We start from the raw sequence: 23,931 nt of genomic DNA on the forward strand, positions 1-23,931 counted from the left end.
AGCCCCAGCCGTTGTGGCTATTTGGGGTGAACCAGAGGGTAGAAGATCTGTCTCTCCCTTTCTCTTTAACTCTACCTTTCAAATATATAAAATAGATCTTAAAAAAAAAAAAAAACAGAAAGAAAGAAAGAAAAAAGAAAAGCTCCAAGAAAATACTAACTGAAAGAGAAGCTGGAGTGACAATAGGGAAAATCAAAGGGAACCGCAGCAGAATGGACATCATGAGAAATAGCAAACACTGAATAAACGTCAAAGAACCACATCACCGCAAACCTCTCACAATCCTAAAGGTGAAGGTTGTGTATCCCCCAAGACAAAGCTTTCACACACACCACTCAGAGGCTGACGGGGCGAAAAAGACATCCACGCCGCTGGTTAAAGGGTTTGGAACTCCTGCTGCACTGATGAACGGTACAACCAGACACAAGACCATCAAGGACACGGAAGGTCCGAAGGATACCGTCACGCGGCCTTTCCTAAACACTGCCCTCCAGGGCGGCTGAACGGCCTCCTCTCACGACGCACACGCAGCGTCAGCACCCAGAACAGACACGGCGACACCCGGGGTCCTGATGCGTCTCCGACAGCAGAGACCACGCAGGTCTGGACTGAAGGCAAAGTCCTGCGCTTCCACTCTGAGCCGCGAGGAAGGCGGCCAGTTAAACCCAAAGGGAGTAAGTAGACGCTACCGAATAAAAAAACCAGGAAGCGATAAAAAGGGGAATCAGGAATGCGGAGAAAAACTGATGCCAACAAAAGCTGGCGCTGCAGAAACCATCGCGATGTCCCAGGCTCCCGCCGCGCTGATGGAGAAGGAACAAGACGAGAACCCACAGGTTCCAAGACCAGGAAGTGAAAGGAGGAAAGACATTTGAAAGACAGTATTGTGAACAATGTTACATCAACGAACCTGGTAATTCATTTTATTACAAAGATTTATTTATTTGAAAGGCAGAGTTACACACAGAGAAGGAGAGGTAGAGAGAGAGAGAGACAGAGGCAGAGAGAGGTCTTCCGTCTGCTGGTTCACTCCCCAATTGGCCGCAACAGCTGGAGTTGTGCTGATCTGAAGCCAGAAGCCAGGGGCTTCTTCCAGGTCTCCCCCATGGGTACAGGGACCCGAGGACCTAGGGCATCTTCCACTGCTTTCCCAGGACACAGCAGAGAGCTGGATCGGAAGTGGAGTAGTGGAACTTGAACTCGCACCCATATGGGATGCTGGCACTGCAGGCAATGTCTTTACCTGCTACACTACAGTGCTGGCCCCAGTAATTCTTTTTTTTTTTTTTTTGACAGGCAGAGTGGACAGTGAGAGAGAGAGAGAGAGAGACCGAGAGAAAGGTCTTCCTTTGCCGTTGGTTCACCCTCCAATGGCCGCTGCGGCTGGCGCACCACGCTGATCCGAAGCCAGGAGCCAGGTGCTTCTCCTGGTCTCCCATGGGGTGCAGGGCCCAAGCACTTGGGCCATCCTCCACTGCCTTCCCGGGCCATAGCAGAGAGCTGGCCTGGAAGAGGGGCAACCGGGACAGAATCTGGCACCCTGACCGGGGCTAGAACCTGGTGTGCCGGCGCCGCTAGGTGGAGGATTAGCCTATTGAGCTGCGGTGCTGGCCGCCAGTAATTCATTTTTTAAAAGATGTATTTATTTGTTTGAAAGGCAGAACGACAGAGGGACACACATTATCTTCCACAGACCCGTTCACTCCTCAGACGCCTGCATCACCCAGGGCTGAGACAGGCCAAAGCCAGGAGCCAGGAGCTCAGTTTGGATCTCCCAAGGGAGTGGCAGGCAGCCAAATAGTTGAGCCGCCACCTGTGGCTTCGCAGGATGTGCGTGAGCAGGAAGGGCGCTGGATGGGAAGCGGAGGGGCTGGCGTTGAACCCAGGCCCTCTGATACGGATGCCGCCAGCCCGAGAGGCGGCTAACCCGCTGCGCCACGGCACTGCCCCTAAATCCGACCACGACAATGCTTCTTCCAGGAAAAACTTCTCAATTACCAAAAGCGACTCCAGAAGAAAATTTCACAACATTTGAATAGCCTTATATCTGTCAAAGACTTTGAGGTTATAACACATATACGTAGCAAAAAAAATCCCGGTCCCGGGTGGCTTCACTGGTGAACTGGACAAATTCTAGGATTACTTCCCGGCTGGTTTTATGAAGCCAGCACGGTCCTGGTACCGAAACTTCATTAAGACATTGAAAGGATGAACAAAAACCAAGCAGAAAACCCTATAGCTCTCCATCCCCAATGAACTTACAGGCAACACTCCTTAGTAAGGTATTAGCAGGCTGGATTCAGCGACGTACAAAAAGCATGAGGTGTCACAACCAAGGTGAGCTTTGTCAAGTCGTTCAAACAGGCTCAACACGTGAAAATGAGACTGTCTCATCAGATTAAGAAAACTCAGGAGAGGGGCGGGCGCTGTGGTGCAGCAGGTAAAGCCCTGGCCTGCAGTGCCGGCATCCCATATGGGCACCGGTTCTGGTCCCGGCTGCTCCTCTTCTGATCCAGCTCCCTCCCTGCTGTGGCCTGGGAAAGCAGTGGAGGATGGCCCAAGTTCTTGGGCCCCTGCACCTGCAAGGGAGACCCAGACGTAGCTTCTGGCTCCTGGCTTCGGATTGGCGCAGCTCCAACCATTGCGGCCATCTGGGGAGTGAACCAGCGGATGGAAGACCTCTCTCTCTATCTCTACCGCTCTCTGTAACTCTGTGCTTCACATAAATAAAATAAATCTTTCAAAAAAAAAAAAAAAGAAAAGAAAAGAAAAGAAAAGAAAGGAAGAAAGAAAGAAAATAAAAGAGATAAACAGTATGATCGTCTCCAGAGACGCAGGGGGAAAAAAAAACCTGACAAAGTTCAATACCTGTTCATGACAAGAACTCTGAGCAAAGTAGGGATCAGAGGAATTGTTTTCAGTCTGAAAGGACTACAACAGCGGCGGCTCACTGATAAACTGCATGGCGCCACGTGCCGATGCCGCCAATGCCGCCTCTGCCGTGGGACCAAGGCGAGCTCTGCTCTACACCGCACTGCGGGAAGCGAGGGCAGAAAGGCAAGGAAGAGAAACCTGTGAGGGACCTTCTACCATAGAAGCACAAGCAACATTCCAACAATTACAAGGCACACAGACTGAACGGTGCAAAGAAAACAGGAGAGACTTCCAGAGCGACTAAGTGGAATATAAGGACATGGGGGGCTGGTGTTGCAGTGCGGAGGGCTGGCGTCCCATACGGGCACTGGTTCCAGTCCCGGCTGCCCCACCTCTGAGCCAGCTCCCTGCTAATGTGCCTGGAAAAGCAGCAGACGACACCCCGTGCTTGGGCCCCTGCCACCCACGTGGGAGAGCCAGATGGAGCTCCAGGCTCCTGGCTTCAGCCCGGCCCATCCCTGGCTGTTGTGGCCATTTGGGGGAGTGAACCAGCAGCTAGAAGATCTCGCTCGCTCTCTGCCTTGCAGATAAATACATTTTAACAAAAAGGTCGCAGATATAACATTACATAAGCATTATTTCTTTTCTATAGAAAAGGTAACAACAATTGGAAAAGAACAAGTGGATCATTTACTGTAGCATTTGAAAGCGCTGACCCACTTAGGGCTGAACTAAGCGAGCGCATGCCAGGCTCGGAGACTGTGCTGTGAGACGCCGTGGAGAAAAATCAAGGATGACCTAGATCCACACACCACGCGCGGACCGCGGGACTCAAATTCATCCAGAGATGCGGCTGAACTCTGATGAAAATCAGGGGTGCATGTTATCCAAACCGCCGTGGGAAATCCAGCATCCCAGCGGAGAGCCAGCTAGCAAACGGCTTTGGAGAAAAGCTCGCAGATGTCCTGTGAAATTTCACCGTCCAGCACCCCATCCGTCAAAATTACATCAAAATGGATCAGGCCCACAGGGAAAAATCCTATATTTCTCCAAAAAACAAACAAACAAACAAACAAAAACACAGGAGACTTTAGGATAAGGCAATGATTTCAATCATAAGAAGAAACCAAACAAGGAACAAACTTTGGATTTTAATGAAGTGGCGGGGGGTGGGGTGGGGACTCAGTTCTTTAAATGACAGCTGGGAGAGAATATATGAAGTGAATATATTTCATTGGACTTGTGTGTAGGACGCACAAAACATTTATAACAGAGATAAGACAAACAAGTCATTTTTAACATGGACAGAAGATCGAAATGCTTTGCAAACGAGTATCTATGAACGACCAAGAGGCATTTGAAAAAAAAAAATATTCAGTATCACTGGTCGTTGGGAAATGCAACTTCAAATCACAACGAGATATCCCACCTGCCCGCTGGAACGTCTAGAATTAGACAATGTCAGACGACGCGGGGACCTGGAGCACCCGGAACGCTCCTGCTGCCTGTGGGCGGAGGCGATGACGCAGCCACTGTGCATTTCCCGCCCTGTTAAACGTGCAGCCCCCGACGCCACAGCAACTTTGCTCCCAGGTATGCGCCCAAGTGCAATGGAAATGTATCCGTCTACCAATTCTCTCCGAACATCCATGGTAGGTTAAAAAGATTTAGTTTTTTTACAGGCAGAGTGGATAGTGAGAGAGAGAGACAGAGAGAAAGGTCTTCCTTTTTGCCGTTGGTTCACCCTCCAATGGCCGCTGTGGTCGGCGCATCTTGCTGATCCGAAGCCAGGAGCCAGGTGCTCTCCTGGTCTCCCATGGGGTGCAGGGCCCAAGGACTTGGGCCATCCTCCACTGCCTTCCTGGGCCATAGCAGAGAGCTGGCCTGGAAGAGGGGCAACCGGGATAGAATCCGGCGCCCCAACCGGGACTAGAACCCGGTGTGCCGGCGCCACAAGGCGGAGGATTAGCCTGTTAAGCCACGGCGCCGGCCTAAAAGATTTAGTTTTTACGTGTGCTATTTATGTGCTGGGCAGAGGAGCGAGGGAGAGAAAATGCCAACAGTTGGGCTGGGCCAGTGAGAAGCTGGGAGCCCAGGACTCAGCTGGGGTTGGCTGCTCGTGTGGTGGGGACCCCACGAACCGAGCCATCACCTCCTGCCTCCTGGAGTGCACGTTACCAGGAAGCCGGAATCAACAGGAGCTGGGACTTGAACCCAGGCATCCCAACAGGTCACCCTGCCCCACCCCCACAGCGGGCGAATAAGCCACCTGCTACGCAGCCACACACTGGAACAGCACCCTGCAAAGAGAAGGAAAAGGATCCCAACGCCAGGACAAGGGTGGATCCCCAAACACGTGAGAGCAATACCCAGCGAACGGTCCCACCTACATCAGGGTGCTGCGGAAGCGGCTGGCGGTGAGGTACAGCAGGCAAAGCCACCCCCAGGGACATGGGCACCACACCTCAGAGAGGAGATGCAAGCCCCGCTGTCTCCCTTTGGTCCAGCTCCCTGCGAACGCACCTGGGAAGGCAGTGGAAGGCGGGCCCGAGTGCTTGGGTCCCTGCACCCATGTGGGAGACCCAGAAGATGCTCCTAGCCTGGCTTTGGCCTGGTCCAACCCTGGCTGTTGTGGCCATTTAGGGAGTGAACCAGCAGATGGAAGATTTCTCTGTCCATCTCTGCCTTTCAAAATAAATAAACCTTTTTCTTTTTTTAAAGTGTTGTGGGAAGTGGCATAAAATGATGTTTATTTTGGTGTACAATTTTGGAAATCCAGGCTTATGGGGGGGGGTCCTTCGTAAGAAGACTATGCATGGATGTTTTTATGAAAATAACCTGAATTCCATCCATTTTCCTACGGAGTCTTTGCAGTCCCCCTGGATGACAGTCTAGAAGGGACAGGAACAGAGGCAGAGTGGTGGTCTGGGGGGGCACGCGTGCAGGCAGAGAGATGCTCTGTGCAGCGAGTGGGAGGTGGCGGCTCCGTGGCACTGCACGCCGGCACGGGCACATGCGTGTGCCTGCACACACAATCATGCCTGCGTACCGCTAATCAAATTTAACAAACTCAATCCTTTCTACTCCTCGTCCCGTCCTTTAATTCCACTTTTGGGCTAAGATTGGCAACGCACTTCATAAACTACTATAATCACACATGCCTAGCATGTGGATACATATTAAATCCGAATGTATCGGGGGTATAAGTTCAAAAGTGCTTACTCTTGGGGTACATGGGCAAGACCGCTGGCCTGGGCAGACCCTGTGCGGCTGCCATGCATGGGGACACCACTGAGCATCCCTGGAGGGCCCCGGAGGATGGAGCTCCAGGGCTCAGCCAGGGAGAAAAGCGTGAACAGGTGAGGAGGGGACTTGGCCAGGTATTTTGTGTCTCTCCCCAGGAAATCGGAAGTGTGTGGGGGCCCACGGGTTAAAGAGGGTGTCAGAGTGTACACACACGCGGCACTGGGGCAGCGGGCCTGGGCCAGCGTGGCTGTGTGCCCCTTGCTGTCACTCCCTCTGCCCCTCCAGGGCCATTTCTCTGGGAATCCCTGCACCGCTGTGTGGGAAGTGACGTCTCGCCCCAGGTGTTGGCCACAGTGGGGGTGCAGGCAGGGCTGGAAGAAGCAAAGCTCGCCCCAGACTCCACGGACAGCCGTGGCAGGTGGGCTTCGGGCTCGGCCGGGGGGCACGGGGAGGGCTTGTGGCAGGCTGTGTCTTCACTTCCTGCGAGGCCTGGGAAGCCCTGACTTCGCTGACCGCAGGCCCGGGTCTGCGCAGAGAGCTCTGTGGGCGCGGGGCTGACCCCTGCCGCCAGCCCCCGGGGGAGTGTGGCCGTTGTGAGCACCGTGCCGGTGATGACATCACAGTGTAGCAGACGCTCCTTTTCGCCAGGGCACTCCAGGCTAATGCAATCACACGATTACATAATTAACCCAGCTGTCTCATTAAGAGAATCAACTGGAATTCAGGGCGTAATTAGTCATCCAGCAATTAGCATGCTGATGAGCAACTGATGAAAAGCCGTCTGGATACCCAGCGTGCCAGGACCACCCGGCCACGGCAAGGGGGACGAGGCGACACACCTCGCCACGCGGGCTCACGGAGCGCGAGGCCCCAGGTCGCGCCCAGGGTGTTTTCACGCTGCCGTGCGGTGGGACTGGGGGCGCGCAGGAACACAAGGGGAAGCCCTGGAAACCAGGGCAGCACTGCAGATCCGGGGCCCGGGGGCTTAGAGGCCGACGGCGGCTGCGCTCGCCCATTCCCTGGGGTTACAAGCCTACAGCGCACTGCGCAGCGGTCAGCTCAGGCCCCGGGACCGTCTGCTAGCTGCCTCCCCAGTCCAGTTTCCAATTCCCCGAGTGCTAGGGCAGCGCATGACTGTCCCTTGTCCCCATGGCTGCTGGCAGGACCAGCTCCGGGCCAGGGACCCACCGGCCAAGCAGGAGGCAGCACAGCGCACAGCCCACGGCTTGCATGCCCTGGCAGAAGCTCTCCTTCCCCTGTCCGTCTGTCTGTCCTGTTTCACACGCCCTAGAGCTGATTTTCAGTATCACAGGTGATTTGTAGACGGGTCCCTGCCCCTCTCGGGTCAGTGAAATCACCAGGATGCTCTGCACCAGGTCTGGGGCGCCAAGACCAGGAGCCCAGAAACACGCGGACTGGAGCATCCTCCGAGAAGCCGGCTGGGACGGCCAGGCTTCCGTAGCCTGCGCTACGCCCATTCCGCTCTTAGCATGGAAAACATGGAGGCACTCCTAACAAAATCCCAAGGTTTCATCAGGTTTCCCTGGGGGAGGAGGGGTCTTCCTATGGGATCCTGAGCGAGGGGCAGGCAGGAGAGAAAGACAGAGAAACAAGAAGTTTCCTAATCGTAGCGTCCTAACCTCTAAGGTACCAGGCACGCAAAGCCCAGGCTGCTATGATTCTATGTTCGTGGAGAAGCAGGAAGCAGCGGTTCCGAAAGGATGCTGCCCCGCTCTGCTTCCAGACCCGCAATGCCAGGCCTGTGGGGACACTCGCCAGGCGTGAAGGTCTCCCCAGCTCTCAGCAGACACCTCTGCCGGGGGCACCCGTGGAGCGCTGGCGTTCCGCAGCCGGCTCTGGCAACACAGGGGCCTCGACAGGCTCCTTCCCGCCGGCGCCTCGGCTTTTCGCCATCCCAGGCCCCTCTCCCGGGGAAAGGCAGCGAGACGTTCAGTCCTGAAACGCGGAGTTCCAGCCGCGTTTCATGAGTCAATGAATATTTTATGTCACTGGTAATGTGCTTCCCAAGATTTAAATCTTAAAATAAACCCTTCCAGGCAGTGCTTTTGTGGTGGGAGGGCTTGCGTCTGCAGGAGCTGAACCACATCTCGGGCGAGGAGGGAGATGTGGTTCTTACCTGGGGGCTACCAAGAGAGGCGAGGGAGCAGCGACACCTTGCAAACAGATGTTCCTGCTGGCCGAGCCCTGCAGTGCGGGGGCCCAGGCGCTGGCTCTCCCAACACTTCGTCCAGCTCTTCCGTTAGGGACCCAACAATACAACTGCTAAGGTGTTGTGGGGGGAGGGGAAGGTCGCAGTTGGGTTTTGTTTCTAAGGAGGCCAGAAAGGCTCCGATGACGAGTTCTTATTTGGGACACATTCCTAAGGGTTCTGCAGAAACTTAGATAGTGAGCAGACGGCGTTACTGATTGCTGCTGCTGCCCCCTCCCCCGCCGAGGGCACAAACAAAAGCGCAGTGACATGCCAGCAATGCGAGAGCCTGGGAGAGATCATTCCGGAACACTTGTAGCCGTCGGAGAGGGTCACGCTTTCAAAGCTGGGACATTTATTCCTCATACCATTACAGTGAGGGGCAGAGGCCGCCCACGCTTCCCATTCAAGTGTGGAAAACTCTCTCAAAGGAACTGAACAAGCCCCGGCACTGGGGGGCAGGGGGGAGGTTCAGCCGAGTACAGGGCCCGGTGTGCGGTGGGCTGTCGGGAAGTGCCGGCAGTGGGAGAGTGTCAATCTGACCGCAGCACATCTTGAGCCGGGGTGGGGAGAAGCAGCGGGGAGAGGGCCGCAGACCTCTCATGGCGCTGGCTGGCTTTGCAGGGACTGCCCCACCTGGGGACCATGCCCAGTCCGGGCCTCACGCAGCTCAGCATCAGTAGATTCAGAAACACGAACACCAAGGACAGGTGTGCCGGCTGTTGTGTTTTTTTCAAGTGCACGGGCCGCCGGAGTGAGCACAGGTGCACCGAGGGGAAAGCAGCTGGGGTGTGTGCAAGCCTGGGAGCGCTCCTGCGTCTGGATCACGCACACGTTACGGTGTAAAACCTGCCCACGATAAAGACGGCAGAGGGAGCCCGGTGGATTCACGGGGCAAACTGGGACTGCCCCGGGAACCGAAGCGGCGGGCTGCCCTCTGACCTCAGCAAGGTGGATGAGAAGCCAAAGGCCACGTCCAGCCAGCACGATGGTGAGCGGGGATGGGCAGGGAGCCAGGGCTGGCTTCCAGGCCGAGAGACGAAGCCCGCGTTAGCTGAGCTCTGGGAGGGCTCCGCTCTCGATGGCTCCCGCAGCCTCCCGGTCCAACCCAAGCCGGCTCCACCTCCCCTGCAGCTCATCTCCGCTCATTTCTCTCCAGCTCCACTCCGAGGTCCTGAAACCAAGCAACCCTGTGTCTCCCTCCCCACAGCTTCTTAACCCCTTTGCGATCTGCTGCCCTGCCGCAGCTGGGACAGCCTTTTGCATGCACACATCTGTGGGGCAGCTGTGTCCCCGCCTTCACATGAGCTGCTGTGCAGCGAGGCGACCGCACGCCCCTGCTGCAGGCCTAGACCCGGCGTGACCTGGTCACCCCGGACCGTGTCCCTGGATGCCTACAGGTGTCATGGCACGGATGCCACGGCTCGCGGCCACTCCCAGGCCTCTCCTCTTTGGCTGTGGGAGCCACTCTGGCCTACGGCTCTCCCACCTGCCAGCCTCCTTCCTGTCCAGGGCCCTCACACACTCTGCTCTCTGGGTTCTCCCAGCCCCGGCCAGTGGCTGTCGTCAGGTGGGCGCCTCCTGCCTGCTCATTCTTCCTTATTCTGTGTTTTCTGGTCCCACTGAGATGTGCGGGTGGCACACTGGTCACCTCTGAAATCCGGTGGTTATCCGTGTAATTGCTGCTTAACGCCTGTATTCCCAGCGCACTCTGTAGCGTCCAAAGGGCAGGGACCTCGCCGCTGGTCTCTCCCCAGAGCTCAGCACTGTTCCTCTTTTTCTAAAAGATTTTTCATTTGTGTGAAAGGCTGAGTTAGGAGAGAGGAGGAGAGACAGAGAGGCCTTCCATCTACTGCTTCCCTCTCCAAATGGCCGCAATGGCCAAGGCAAAGCCAGGAGCTTCTTCCAAGTCTCCCACGTGGGTGCAGGGACCCAGGCCCTCGGGCGTCTTCCGCTCCTTTCCCAGGGGCACTAGCAGGGAACTGGATGGGAAGTGGAGCAGCCGGGACTCGAACCAGCGCCCGAGTGGGATGCTGGCACTGCAGGCGGAGGTTTAACCTGCTGTGCCACAGCGCCAGACCCGGTGCTGTTCCTGACACACAGGAAGGGCGGGAGAGGAGGGGGACCCAGGTGCGACCAGGTCAGTAGCAGGGAGACGGCGGCCAGCAGGTTGGAAGAACAGTGCGGCTTGGATGAAGCAGGGTACTTCCAACACCAAGTCTGAAAATACCCTCAGAACTGACTCCGCACGAGGCTGGCCTGGCAGTGAGTGAGAGGGACCGCACATCCGGGGTCTTAGCGAGGTTAACTGTTCAGAGGACTCTGCCGGCCCACCAGCGGCAGCTGCTACATGGGCTCCAGTGTTTGTTCAGCGTCTTCAACTTCAGGAAGGAGAACCTGGCAGCGGAAATGATAGCGCGTGGAATGTGGAGGAGGACTCGGCTGGGGGGGGGGGGGCAGGGGAAGACCTCCACGCTCTGGCCTGGACAAAGCTGGCGACCCTCGCAGGACAGCCGTGACCCCAAACACAGGTTCCAGACAACAAGCGCCAGCCACCCAGCTGAAGGGCTCAGACACGCACGCAGCCCCAAAGCCAGGCACCACAGACGTCTGCCCAGGCAGGGGAACTTCATGGCAACACCAAAGTGAAGGGAGAGCTCGGAGGGCGGCTGCAGGGCGGCGGAGACGCGCTCTGCTCTCGCACGTGGGGCCGGTGTCTCTCCGCGTGGGGGTCCCTCAGCGGCAGGGCTGTCAGTGGGAGCAACCAAACGCACACGCCCGGCACTGGGGCTGCACCTGTAGCTGAAGGCAGGCTTGAGTCAGAAGCAGAGGGTCTGCAAGTTCACCCGGGCGGGGCGGGGCGGGGCTGGCCGCCTGCACGTGGAGGAGTGGCCGGAGGGCTGGCAGACCAGGCCAACCGCTGGGGTGGGGGCTGGGATGCGAGACGTGGACCTGACCGGGATGCTTTCTGGAGGCAGGACAGCCAGGAGCTGGGGACCAAGTGCCCTGGGGGAGCAGCAATGTCACTCGCTGGAGGACGGCTTCCGTCAGACACGCCGGCCGTCCTGGCGGGCAGGTGCCAGAGGTGGCTGCAAGTGAGAAGTGACCTGGAGACGGAGCTGGAAGAGCTACCAGGTGACCTCCACGACTCGGCTGCTGAGGACCCGGTGGGGGGTAGGGCCACGACCTTCCTGCTGCCGGCCAGTGCTGGGCACGGAGCTTCACTCCAGTGGGACCAACAGGTGGCAAACGAGAAGACGCACGAGAGAGTACTGAGGCGCAGTGGTCGTGGCCGGGGGCCTGCTGGGCCGGGTTTCTGTGCCGGTCTCAGGCCCTGGCTCCAGCTCTCCCTGGGCTCCTGGAGCTGAGCCACCTGGCACAGAGCTGAAGTACCCGTCCCATTGTTCCCCAGCGCTTCCTCCGCGTTTGAGAGAGAATGTGAGATGCTGTCTTTTGCCACGAGAACTTCATGCACCCTACATGCGTTTCTGGCCCCCTCCTGCCACCCCCCATCTGGAGCCTGAAATGCCCAGCCAGTGAGGGCCCCCCCCCCGCGCCCCTACCCCGGCGCGCTGGGTGACGGCAGGAAAGGCACTGCTATTGACCAGGCCCTTCCCGTGAGCCTCGGCCACAGGATGACTGAAGTTGACGCGCAGCGCTCCGAGCGCCAGCCCCGCTTCTCCGGGAGCCTGTGCAGCGCCGGCAAGAAGGACCTGGGCGGCAGTGCGCAGAGCCACTGCCCGGGATGCAGGAGCCTTTCACCGGCTTGTAGCACCGTGGATAGCATCACATGTTAGCGCCTCCCACCATAACTTCAGAGCGGGGCCTGGACTCCCCCAGAGACAAAAAGGAGCCTCATGGAGAAAGCGGCCGACAGAGCAGGGACGTGCGGCACGCCATCAAGGGGAGACGCCCGCGCCCACGTCCCCCCATCACAGTTCCATTGCACACGGAGCCTGCCCGGGCAAAACGGGCCCCTCCTTTCCCACGGGAGAGTAAGAACGTGCAGAAGAAACAACAGCTTAGCTGCTGCCCAACTGCAAAACCTCTCCAGGAGAAAGTGTCTTAATAATAAGAGAGCACACGGGCTGGTGCCGTGGCACAGTAGCTTAATCCCCCGCCTCTGGCGCCGGCATCCCATATGGGTGCCGGGTTCTAGTCCTGGCTGTTCCTCTTCCCATCCAGCTCTCTGCTATAACCTGGGAAAGTGGTAGAAGAGGCCCCTGCACCCCTGTGGGAGACCCGGAAGAAGCTCCTGGCTTCGGATCGGTGCAGCTCCAGCTGGTGCAGCCACCTGGAGAGTGAACCAACAGACGGAAGATCTTTCTCTCTGTCTCTCCCTCTCGGACTGTCTGTAACTCTCTCAAATAAACAAAATCTTTTAAAAAAAAAAAAACTTAGACGTCTCAGAACATAATTTAAAAAAAAAAATAAGAGAGCGCAGGTTCCCTGGGTGATAGCAGCGCTTGGCTCTCCGGGTCTCCGGCTGCCCCACTGCTCCAGGCTGGGACCCTGCTCCGGGAAATGCGATGGAGCAGGAGGAATCCACAAGGGAAACTCACAGGATGAGCTCTTTGGAAGGAGAAAGCTGTGTTCATCAGAGCCGAGGTCTCTCTCTGAGTCAGTGGGGACAGGGCATCATCAGACACCACCCTGCTGATGGGACAGTGCCACGTGGTGACGACTGAGGATCAGGCCACCTGGGCACTGCCAGATCTGGCTGCAGCCAGGGAGCCTCCCTGGGAGCCCCAGTCAGGGTTCAAGGAACTCCTAGTTAAGCACAAAGTCTCATAGAAAACCAAACAACTGGGAGTGGGAGCCTGGAGCCAAAGCTGGGAACGAAGAAAACCACTCCCCAGCGCGAGGCTGCTCCTCCACCCCGCTCCATTGTACAGATGAGAACGCTGAGGTCCAGACACAACACCGATGGGACCAGGATCTCACAATAAGCCGGTAGCAGGAGACCCTGGGTCCCCGCACGCCCTGGCAAGGTCTTTTGTCCTGCTTGTCATGTGGTGGAGGCCCAGGAGCCCCCATTCCAAGGGGGAACAGGCAGCCAAGTTGTTGGGCTGCATTACAAAGCAGGCCAGGTACAAAGGAGACCTGCTTCTGTCTGCTCTGTCCAGTGGCTCCCGTCACGTGACTCACACTCACAGAATTAAGAGCAAGTAGGCAGCTCCGGGGGCTGGGGAGCGTGGCACACACGTGGTTTCCTGACAGAGAGCGGCTCTCTCCAGGACTGAGTTGGGACATACGTGATCCTGTCCATCACCTCCTCTATTCCCTGGGAGCAGGGGACCGACCACAGTGGGCTGGAGGCACCTTGAGCTCCGTGTCCCTTTTCTAAATTAAGACGCTGGACGCTATCGTGTCTCGGAATTGTTAACAAGCGGCATTCATAGTTTAGCTCCTTGGTTGTTTGCAAAAGAAGAGCGAACTCGCACCCTTCGCTGCGGCTGGTGGGACTGCCGGCTACCCTTTGGCCATGACCCTTAAGTGGGAGACTCATCTTGGATGATGTGGGCATCCGGGTGTCCCGCAGGTGGCACGGGGCAGTCGGGAGACCCCTGCACAGTGCACACGGGAGCGCGCGTGCGCACACACACACACACACGCCTGCACACGCCCTACACCTTCTCCAAGGGACACGCGCATTTCACACCACAGCCCCCAGGTTTGGGTTTCTGTGTTTACGAAGGCAGATGTGCTTAACAAATGCACCGAGTTTCCCTCACCCCAAGTCTGGGTTTTGGAGCGCTTGTGTTCCCCGAGCTGCCTGGTTTCCAAGGGGAAAATTCCCCGAGGGAAGCCGAGGAGCTGGAAGCCCGCCGGCTCGCCGGCCGCGGTGCCCTGCGGGCGGGCAGGGCCAGCCTCACCTGGAACATCGATCAGTCTCTTGTAGACATTCAGGAAGGCTGCCTCCGCTTCTTTGCTCCTCTTACTCAGCGCGTCAATCTGAAAGCGTCAAAGAGAAAAACAAAGAACTCAAAATTGGTCAAGAGGCAATTTAAAAATCTATACATGCAGTGCGTGCCCACGGCGAATGGAAGGCTGGCTTCTCCCGGCAGATGTCTGAGAGCTGGCTGGGCAGCTCGGAGGAGACGCCTGTGGACACACAGCGGGAGACAACCCACGTGGGCCCAGGCCCACAGCCTACACTGGAGGGCAGAGCTCCCTGCCGAAGTGCACCCTGCGAGGTACCTTCAAGAACTTGGGCCCCTGCCACCCTCGAGGGAGACCTGGATGGAGCTCCTGGCTCCTGGCTTCAGCCTGGCCCAGCCCTTGCTGTTGTGGCCATTTGGGGAGTGGACATTTGCTCTCTCAAATAAGTCATTAAAGCAAAAACCCCTTAGTCATTGAGATGTATGCTTAAAAAGAATTTTTTTTAATGAACGTCAAGGACATAGACACAGGTACACAGTTGTGCGCTTATGACGCCCACATGTCTGTGTTCCGCCCATGGGATCCAGGTTAAGGACCCATGGGTGGGGCTGTAACACCCCACAGGACGCAAGGCAGGAGTCTGCTGGGGTGGGGACAGGGCCATAACGCGGGAGCTGCGGGTGACAAAGCTGACGGGCGAGAAGGGGCAGGTCCCGAGGGGCCCTCAGTGCAGGAGTGCGGTGGTGGCATGGGGTGGGGGGACTGAACAGAGGTCATTGCCCTCATCCAGGTGACAAACATGGCGGGCAGTGGCCGTGGGTACTAAGGGAGCACCCTGAGTTGACGTGGGACAGGACAGCGCCTGCATGTCCAGCTTTGGCCACGGCCAGGCTTCTGCCAGGTTGGTCAGGGCTGGTCTAGCTCACGAACTGCCCCAGTGTAGACGTCCACCTGGCAAAGAAAGGTGGCGTGCAGACCCCCTCAGTGATGCCAGACACCCGTCCCCAGGGCTGCCGGTCACGGCACCGACTTGTCAGGGTGTTCAGCTTAACGTGACGCAAGCACCGGGACCACAGAACGCCTTCTGCACCGAAGCCGACAAGATTGTACACGCACCACCTGCGCGCTGGCTCGGGAAAGGACACCAAATTATATACTGCTCCGTCCCCGCGTGCAGCTACGCTGTCTCCAGCCTTATTAAAGAGGCAAAGGCTGTGGTTTAATTACAGGGCCCGCACCTGGGCCAGCGCACTCGTGGGAAGCCCTGAGAGGGGTCACCTGACGGGGGAGGGTCAGGGGCTGCGGGGTGGGCGACGCGCGCTCCTGGGGGCCGGGCCCACCAGTGCAACGCGACTGCCACCTTCTCACCAGCTGTGCCCCTCAGTGTCCAATCTAGGGTCACCCGTTTGGAACCCAGACTGGTTTCCCTCCCATGGAATGAGGCTGTGAGTGAAGTGCTGGGGGGATTCCGAGCGGCCCACGGGGACTGTTAACACAACGAGATCTCCGTCTTGAAGGCGACCGCCCCCTGATGGCTACCAAGTCACGCTTGCTGTATAATCAGAAAAACGTAAAAAATGCGGGGAAGTAAATTAAACTCATAACTCTGCCATTCACCGGGAAAATCACACTGTCTGCTCTGTGCTTCTCTTCAATTATTTCTTTTCTAATTAAAAAATTATAGTCCAGTGGAATGTAGGCAGACAGGCAAACTGGAGACAGAACACAGATGAGGGGCTGTCTAGGGCTGGGTGGGAGGAGACGTGGGCTTGGGGGTGATGAGAACGTACTCCAGTTGTGGGTGTTGACGGCTGCACCCCGGATTCTACACTGGAAGTCAGGGAACTGGAGGCTTTGCGTGGGTGAACATGGTGCAAGAATCTTTCTCGGCCGGCGCCGCGGCTCACTAGGCTAATCCTCCGCCTTGCGGCGCCGGCACACCAGGTTCTAGTCCCGGTCGGGGCACCGATCCTGTCCCGGTTGCCCCTCTTCCAGGCCAGCTCTCTGCTGTGGTCAGGGAGTGCAGTGGAGGATGGCCCAAGTCCTTGGGCCCTGCACCCCATGGGAGACCAGGAGAAGCACCTGGCTCCTGCCATCGGATCAGCGCGGTGCGCCGGCCGCAGTGCGCCTACCGCGGCGGCCATTGGAGGGTGAACCAACGGCAAAAAGGAAGACCTTTCTCTCTGTCTCTCTCTCACTGTCCACTCTGCCTGTCAAAAAAAAAAAAAAAGAATCTTTCTCCACTGCCTGGGTGTTCACGGGGTGTGGGACGGGCTGGGACCCTCCGTGGCCAGCTGGGGACCCACCCCCACTGCCTGTGGAAGAGACCGTATTGGGGGGCAGTCTGCAGGTGACAGTTCAGCTCAGAAGCATGGCCCGGATCTGACACGCCTGAGAGGGGAGAGTGTGGACACAGAGATAGGTGCACAGGGAGAGAGCTGGGTGGAGACCAAGACAGATCAGCGTGCTGTGTCCCAGGGATGACCAGGGAGCAGGAACAGATTCTCCCACGTGGCCGCAGAGGGACGCACGCTGCCTGCACCTGCGGGACGGAACGTGTCCACTGGTGAAGCCGCTTGGCCTGTGGGACCATGGACCTGTGCCCCCGCCCGCACAGCTGCTAGGAAGTCCAAATCCAGCGTGGAGCGAATGAGGCTGGGTGACGGGCTTAAGAGGCGCAGTGAGCAGATGACGGCCAGGTTCCTTGGGGGCAGCCATGCAGCCCTGGTGGAGGCCGTCTCCCCTCGGTGAGGGCCCCGTGCCCCCGTGAGAGCCTCTGAACTGTCGGAGGAGTTTGTCCACCCTGGACATCCTGATGTGAGCTCGGTTCCTTCGCTCTTTGGACTCCTTCCCTGTGTCCACTGCCCGAGGTCAAGGTCAGGCCCTGGAGTCTGTGGTCTTCTCAACAGCCTGGCTTTCCCCATCACTGCTCCCCAGCGGATGGGACCATGCCCACGACCTCCCCAGACTGCTCCCCAGCGATGGGACCATGACTGCGACCTCCCCAGACTGCTCCCCAGCGGATGGGACCATGCCCACGACCTCCCCAGACTGCTCCCCAGCGATGGGACCATGACTGCGACCTCCCCAGACTGCTCCCCAGCGATGGGACCATGCCCGCGACCTCCCCAGACTGCTCCCCAGCGATGGGACCATGCCCGCGACCTCCCCAGACTGCCAGCTGCGCCAGCTGGCTCCAATGCCAGCTCCGCCTGTTCTGCCGCTCGTGGCGTCCGGCACCCAAGCAGCCAGAGTGGGGAAAGTGCCCAGCGCTGGCACAGGAAGTCCCGCCTAACAGTGACTACGCCATGTGCCAGGGCCTCCTGCCCAGTGTCCATGGCCACAGCCAAGCAAGGGGGCCTTTTTGTCTGGCCCCTGCCGTTCTGGGTGGGGGAAGAGGCCGCGTTGTGCTCATCTCCCTGCCCACCTCCCACCAAACCTGCCTGCCTGCCATGTGCTTTGGAAGTGGTGCCACGGCTCGGGAGCCTTGTGCGTCCGAGACAAGGTCTGGGTAAGGGTTTAGCCCCACGGCGCTGGAGTCAGGACCCAGAGGGGACACTGCTGCCCGAGCCCGAGCTGGGGACTCCCTTCTGTGCTCAGCCCCTTGAAAGCACCCGGGAAAAGTGATGGGGCACTCGGCTGGGCCCGCCTCCCGCCACGCCCCCGCCGCAGCCACGCCCGGTTACTCCCTGTTCCCTGAACACACAGGCAATTTCCCCTCCGTCTGGAAGGCGCCTCCTTGGAATGTTCCCCTGGTCCTTGGGGCTCCAGATCCGTCTGCCAGCGCGGGGCTGCCCTGGACTACAGATAAGACGCCCCGCCGAGTGAGGTCCCGAGTTCCCCGACAGCCCACAGTGCCGTGGGCCCGAGCCTGTGGCTGCCGCTGGCCTGCACAAAGGGGGCGTTCAGTACACTGTCACCGTGCGTGCGAAACTGACCTCACCGGGCCGGGAGTGCCACCTGCAGAAGTGAGCAAATGCTGAAAGAATCCGGTTTCAAATCTTTACGAAATGCCTAATGTGTGAAGAGCTCTCTGTGTAGCGGGCGTTGTGTGCCGTGCGCTTGGCTAATGGCTGCAGGGTGTGTGTGTGTGTGTGTGTGTGGGGGGGGGTGTCTCCTCCCAACCCCCTCGCCCCACCTGGAAGTGCTCAAGGCCACCTGCCCGCTCCCAGACCCGAGGGGCTTCCACCACTGCACGGCTCAAGACCCCCACTCTCCTCAGAGTGTCACGTGTCACCTCCACAAACCATATAGCGGCTTCTCACGCTCAAACCACCAGTATTTGCTCCCCTCAGTGTAAAAGCTCAGAATGAAGCTCACAGCATCCCGAGACCCCTACCTGGAGGGCAGCAGAACTGGGCTGTGGGGTTGCCGTGTCACACGGTGCAGGGGTCTCTGCTCCGGCCACTGGCCACCTGCCCTGAAAGGTGGCACATCCTCTGCCCGCTGCCACAGAACTCCAGCTCCAAGACCACCCTCCAGGTGGCGCTTCCCCACTTCCCTGGTGGCAGGTTCCGTCACGCCCCGTGCGACACTGCCCGTGCCTCTTTGAGTCCCGCTTCCCTGGGTGAGAGGGAACAGAGCGTAGCCACCTTGGAGGAGCCCGAGAGGATGGACTGTGGCAGGTGCAGAGCAGGGTGCCGGCTCAGGCACCCATCACAGCCATGGAAGGGCGTCTCCTGCGCAAGCCTCCACGAAGCTGTGCGACAACTCAGGGCGCTGCCCACACCTGGGACAAGCCCCAAGCCACCTGTGATGGAAGTCTGCCTGTGACTGACGGGAGCCTGTCGGTGACTGACACAGGTCCATCTGTGACTGAGGGAAGTGTGCCTGTGATTGACACAAGTCAATCTGTGGCTGACGAAGCCTGTCTGTGAGGGAAGTCCACCTGTGAGTGAGACCGGTGCCCCATGGACGTCCTCGCTGTGGCCTCGCCTGCCCCGCCACGCCATGTGCCGTCCACAATGGCCCTGGGTCACTGTCCTCAGGGTCGGGGTGAGCTGTGAGGCCACCGTGCCCTAATGACTTCTTCACCCCAGCCTCAGATCCGGTCTTTGGGCTCCTCCGTGACCCGGTCATGGCTCACCCTGCTAACTGCACCTGCCACCCAATTCCACCACCAAGCGTGCTGCTGCATGCTGGCTCCTGTGCGACACGACGCGTCCCCAGGGACGCTCCTGCCAGTAGCACTGTGCAGCCCTGCTCACAGGAGACCTCAGCTCCCCCTGCATGCACTGGCCTGGGACACCTCCTCTGCACTGTGCTGGCGTCGCCTTGGCCACCTGGGCATGCAGTAAGTCCCTCTACCCACGTGCCACACGGTGCCAATGACTGCCTCACTCCAGCTTCCTCCCTGTCGCCGTGGGGCCTGCTGCCGGCCAGCGCAGTGGCCCCTTCCTCGCTCTGTTTCCAGAACCCAGCGAGGGGCCTCACACGGGGAGGATAATTAGCACGTGTGTTTTGAACAAAGAGGAGGCCAAGATGGCGGCACAGGTTGTAATGCTCACTTTGAATGGGGGCTGGTGCTGGACGCCCACATCCACACCAGAGTGCCTGGGTTCGAGCTGTGGCTCTGCTCCCCATTCCTGCTCCTGCTCCTGCTCCTGTGTGTGTGTGTGTGTGTTGGGGGGTACGGATGCAGCAAGTGATGGCTTCACCAGTTGAGTATCTGCCATTCACATGGGAGACCTGGATTGGGTTCCAGGTTCCTGGCTCCGGCCTGGCCCAGCCCTGACTGCCATGGGCATTTGGGGAAGGAACTAGTGGATCGGAGATCTCTGTATCACCCTGCCTCTTACATAAAATGAAAACACACGCACACAGCCTTACTCTGGAATTCTGCAACACTGAATACGTTGGAAGATGGGAGCAGGGAAGGCAGTTTGCTATAATTAAAAGCTTCAAGAGAGCTTCTACCAACCAGATTATATGCCTAGCCTAAGAAGTGGGAAGTCACGAGACAAAATAGAGCAAACCGCCGCTGTCGGGACAAGGAGACCTCGGTGGAGCCATGTGGATGGCGGAGTAGAAAGAGAAGACAGGGACTCTGGCTGTGTGGGGGGAATATGACGTCCCCGTGGGCTTTTTATAAGCATGAGAAAGGAAGCCAAGCCAACGCCTGAACCGGAGCTCACTGCGACTGCCATGCCGTCCACTCCGTGGGTCTTTAGTGGGCACAGCTGTAACTCAAAACCTCACCTAGGGGTGGCGTGCCTGCCACCAGCAGTCACACCGCATATTCCGCTCACAGCAACAAGGACCACGGGGCAAGCCTCCCATGCAGGGGATATACCCCACGGCCGGCCCGCAGTGGATGCCCAAAGACAAGAGAACCCTATAGACACACCGTCCTTTTTCCCAGACGTATCTATGATAAAGCTGGGCTTACACATGAAGCACAGTAAGAGACTGTTAACAATAAGAACTACTAGTGGCTGGCGCCGTGGCTTAACAGGCTAATCCTCCGCCTTGCGGCGCCGGCACACCGGGTTCTAGTCCCGGTCGGGGCGCCGGATTCTGTCCCGGTTGCCCCTCTTCCAGGCCAGCTCTCTGCTATGGCCCGGGAGTGCAGTGGAGGATGGCCCAAGTCCTTGGGCCCTGCACCCGCATGGGAGACCAGGAGAAGCACCTGGCTCCTGGCTTCGGATCAGCGAGATGTGCCGGCCGCAGCGGCCATTGGAGGGTGAACCAACGGCAAAAAGGAAGACCTTTCTCTCTGTCTCTCTCATTCTCTCACTATCCACTCTGTCAAAAAAAAAAAAAAAAAAAAAAACAAAAACAAACAAAAAAAACTACTAGTAAGATAGAACAATTTTAACCCTATGTATACTTGTACCGGAACAAGTTTATGTAAAACCTGTGAACTGTTCATTTCCGGAATTTTCCACTTCCTATTTTCGGGGTGTGCGTGGCCGTGGGTAAGGGAGGGCTGCTGTACGCAGGTGCACAGGGGCTGCTGCAGGCTTCGGGAACCCGTGGAGGAAGGAAGGGTGACGGGAGTGCAGGGCTGCCCGGCTGGTCACAGCACACGTGGGTCACCACGGGGCATCCTGGCCCACCAGGGGTGAGGTCCAAATGGAGACTGTGATGTGGACTTGTACCAGGGCCCTGGGGTCAGCAACAGCTGGGGAGGACACCAGTCTCCCAATGGCTTGTGGGGATGGCATGGGTGACGGACGCCTCCCAAAGCCCTGGAAACAGCTCACCTTTTCCACCGGGCGGTGGGCGGGGCTGCCCACCCAGGGCCCAGCACTTGCTTCTCGGCTCTCAGGCCAAAAGCAGCGCCCTGTCCAGACCACTGAACTAACCTCCCTGGGCAATGAGACGGAGAGTGACAGAGGGGCACACGGAGCTCCTATTTGCTGGCTCACTCTCCAAAGGCTGGAATGGGCCAGGCAGAAGCCAGAAGCCAGAAGCCCCACCTGCGCCGCCTGCGTGGGCAGCAGGGCCCCCCAGTACTTGAGCCATCACCTGCTGCCCCCCAGGTTGTGTGTGAGCAGTGAGCTGGGGGCAGGGGTGAAGCCGGGATTCAGGCCCCGATCCCGGGCAGTCAGGTATGGGAAGCAGACATCCCAAGCGTCTTCATGGCTCATTCGTCAAGTGGGGAGAACCCATCTCGGCTGCTGTAAGGATCAAAGGGGTGGGACCCTCGGGAGGAGGGGAGGGGCCGCTGCCTCAGCAGCTCCCCTCTCACAAGCAGAAGGTGAGTGAGTGGCACACAACCAGGCCCCTAACCCAGCACCGTGCACTGGGCCCAGGTGGTCTATGGAAAGACAGGCTTGGGGCTGAAGCTGGCTCCGGTCCATGCCTGCTGGGCAAGATGGAGGCCGGTTACCTGAGCTATTCAGGCCTTGGTCTCCCCCGTGTCGAGGGGGACAGGAAGTCCCTCCGTGTTGAGTGGCCCGTGTTACAGTCTGGAGGCCTGTGAGGTGTCCGGATACCCAGTCAACACCTCCACCTGGTGACACCCTCTACACTGTATCAGTCTGTCCCCTTTAACTGTCAAAGCAACCAGGGAGCTAAGAGGGTGAAACGCCCGGGGGACCAGGACACCTCAACTGGGTAGCCTGGTGGCAGTGGCACCCCTGGGGACAACACGCCAGCACCAATGCCGACACCCAGGGAAGCAGACACCGACCAGTCACAGACCTTCAGACCGATGTGCTGTGTGCACCCCTAGCCGGCAGAGATTGGCAAGAGCGCCAGGGGCACGAGAGACCAGCTGTCTCACCCCGAGTCTGGATGCAGAATCTGTTCAAGAGCAAAGCCGGGGGGCAGCACTCGGCAGCGGTTTGCGATGCCCGTGCGCGGATAGGGGCAGCACCTCTGCTTCCCTCCCAGCTTCTTGCCAATGCACAGCCCGGAAGGCAGCAGGTGCGAGCAGCTGGGTCCCTGCCACCCACGTGGGAGCCCCAGACAGTTCCGGGGCTCTTGGCTTAAGCCCGGCTCAGCCCCAGCTGCTGGTAGACATCTGGGGAGCAAACCAGCAGGTGGAAAAATCTCTCTCTCTTTCAAATAAATAAAAATAAACATTTTCTTGGAAAAAGAGCACAGCACAGTTTGAAGAGCCACAGGGAGTTGAGAAATCACCCGAGAATGACCCAGGCTCATCAAAAGCAGACGCGAACAGAGGCCGTCTGACTGGGTCTGAGCGCATCAAAGGAACACACACGTATCCTCTGAAAAAGACCCAAGTAGCCGGAGCACACTAATGCTAGTCCTGGGGGTTCCACGCGGTGGTGGGAGGGGCCTGGAGTGCGTAGGGCCCCCTCCATACCCCCACTGCCTCTGGAGCGATGGACAGAGCAGAGGGGTTGGAACTTGGGGTGGGAGCCCCACTGACCCCCCGGGCATGCAGTACAGGGTTCAGCAGGCCGAGCTCTCCGCCGGACAGCACGCAGATGGGCGGTTTTGCTTACAAAGACAACGCCAGCAGGCATGGAGAGTGACCCAGTATTCCTCCTTCGCTCCCTGCACACTGCAAGAGAAGCCGGGAAGATGGTGCCAGGCAGAATGAGAGAGGGAGCGAGGCTGAGACCATAGCTGTGGCAGGATGGGCCCAGCACCACCACGAGACAGAGACACAGCGACAAGCACTCCCGCCCGCCTCTGCAGGTAGGAAGCCCTCTCACACGCGTCTCAAGTCTGGTTGTCAACACGCACCCCAGTGGCTGTCGGGGGAGAAGGCTTAGTGATGTTCTCTCGCCAGCAGGCAAAGCCAGAACCCAGAGGTAAATGCTCAGGGCTCTTTGGGGGTGGGAGGGGCCGACTGGCTGCCTGTCCCACTTCCTGCTTCATTCATTCCTGCACGTGGACAATAAAGTCATTTGAAGCATGGCTCAGACTTCCTCCTCCTACTCTACTCCAAGGGCACGGGGGGCCCTTCCTCCCACCAACCTGAGCCCCCACCCCCGATAACTCACAGCAGGGGTGTGGGGAAGACCAGAGAATGTATGTGTAGGGTAGGAAAAACAATGAAAAGTGTAAAACACACACACACATACACACACACAGTGTTCAGCGGGTTGCATGATACGAGATCAATCTACAAAACTCAATTGTCTTTCTAGCAATAAACAATCTGAAATGAAATTAAGAAAAAGATCCATTTATAAAAACATCAAAAAGACAATGAAAACACTAGGCAATCCTTTTAGCCAAAGACACATAAAACATACACCCTGCAAACTGTAAGAAACCAGAGTAAATGGAGACATAAC

General features: G+C 58.1%; 1 protein-coding gene across 12 annotated transcripts in view; it reads right to left on the reverse strand.

Annotated features, from left to right (window-relative positions):
• Window positions 1-23,931, reverse strand: part of CUX1 (cut like homeobox 1) — a 318,547-nt gene that overhangs the window by 125,561 nt on the left and 169,055 nt on the right. For all 12 annotated transcript variants that reach the window (XM_062179575.1, XM_062179574.1, XM_062179573.1 and 9 more), the window contains exon 4: window positions 14,206-14,284. In XM_062179575.1, coding sequence (XP_062035559.1) covers window positions 14,206-14,284 — 79 coding nt within the window. The remainder of the gene's footprint in view (window positions 1-14,205; window positions 14,285-23,931) is intronic.

The sequence above is a fragment of the Lepus europaeus genome, chromosome 21, assembly GCF_033115175.1.
Source record: "Lepus europaeus isolate LE1 chromosome 21, mLepTim1.pri, whole genome shotgun sequence".
NCBI classification, from domain to species: Eukaryota; Metazoa; Chordata; class Mammalia; order Lagomorpha; family Leporidae; genus Lepus; species Lepus europaeus.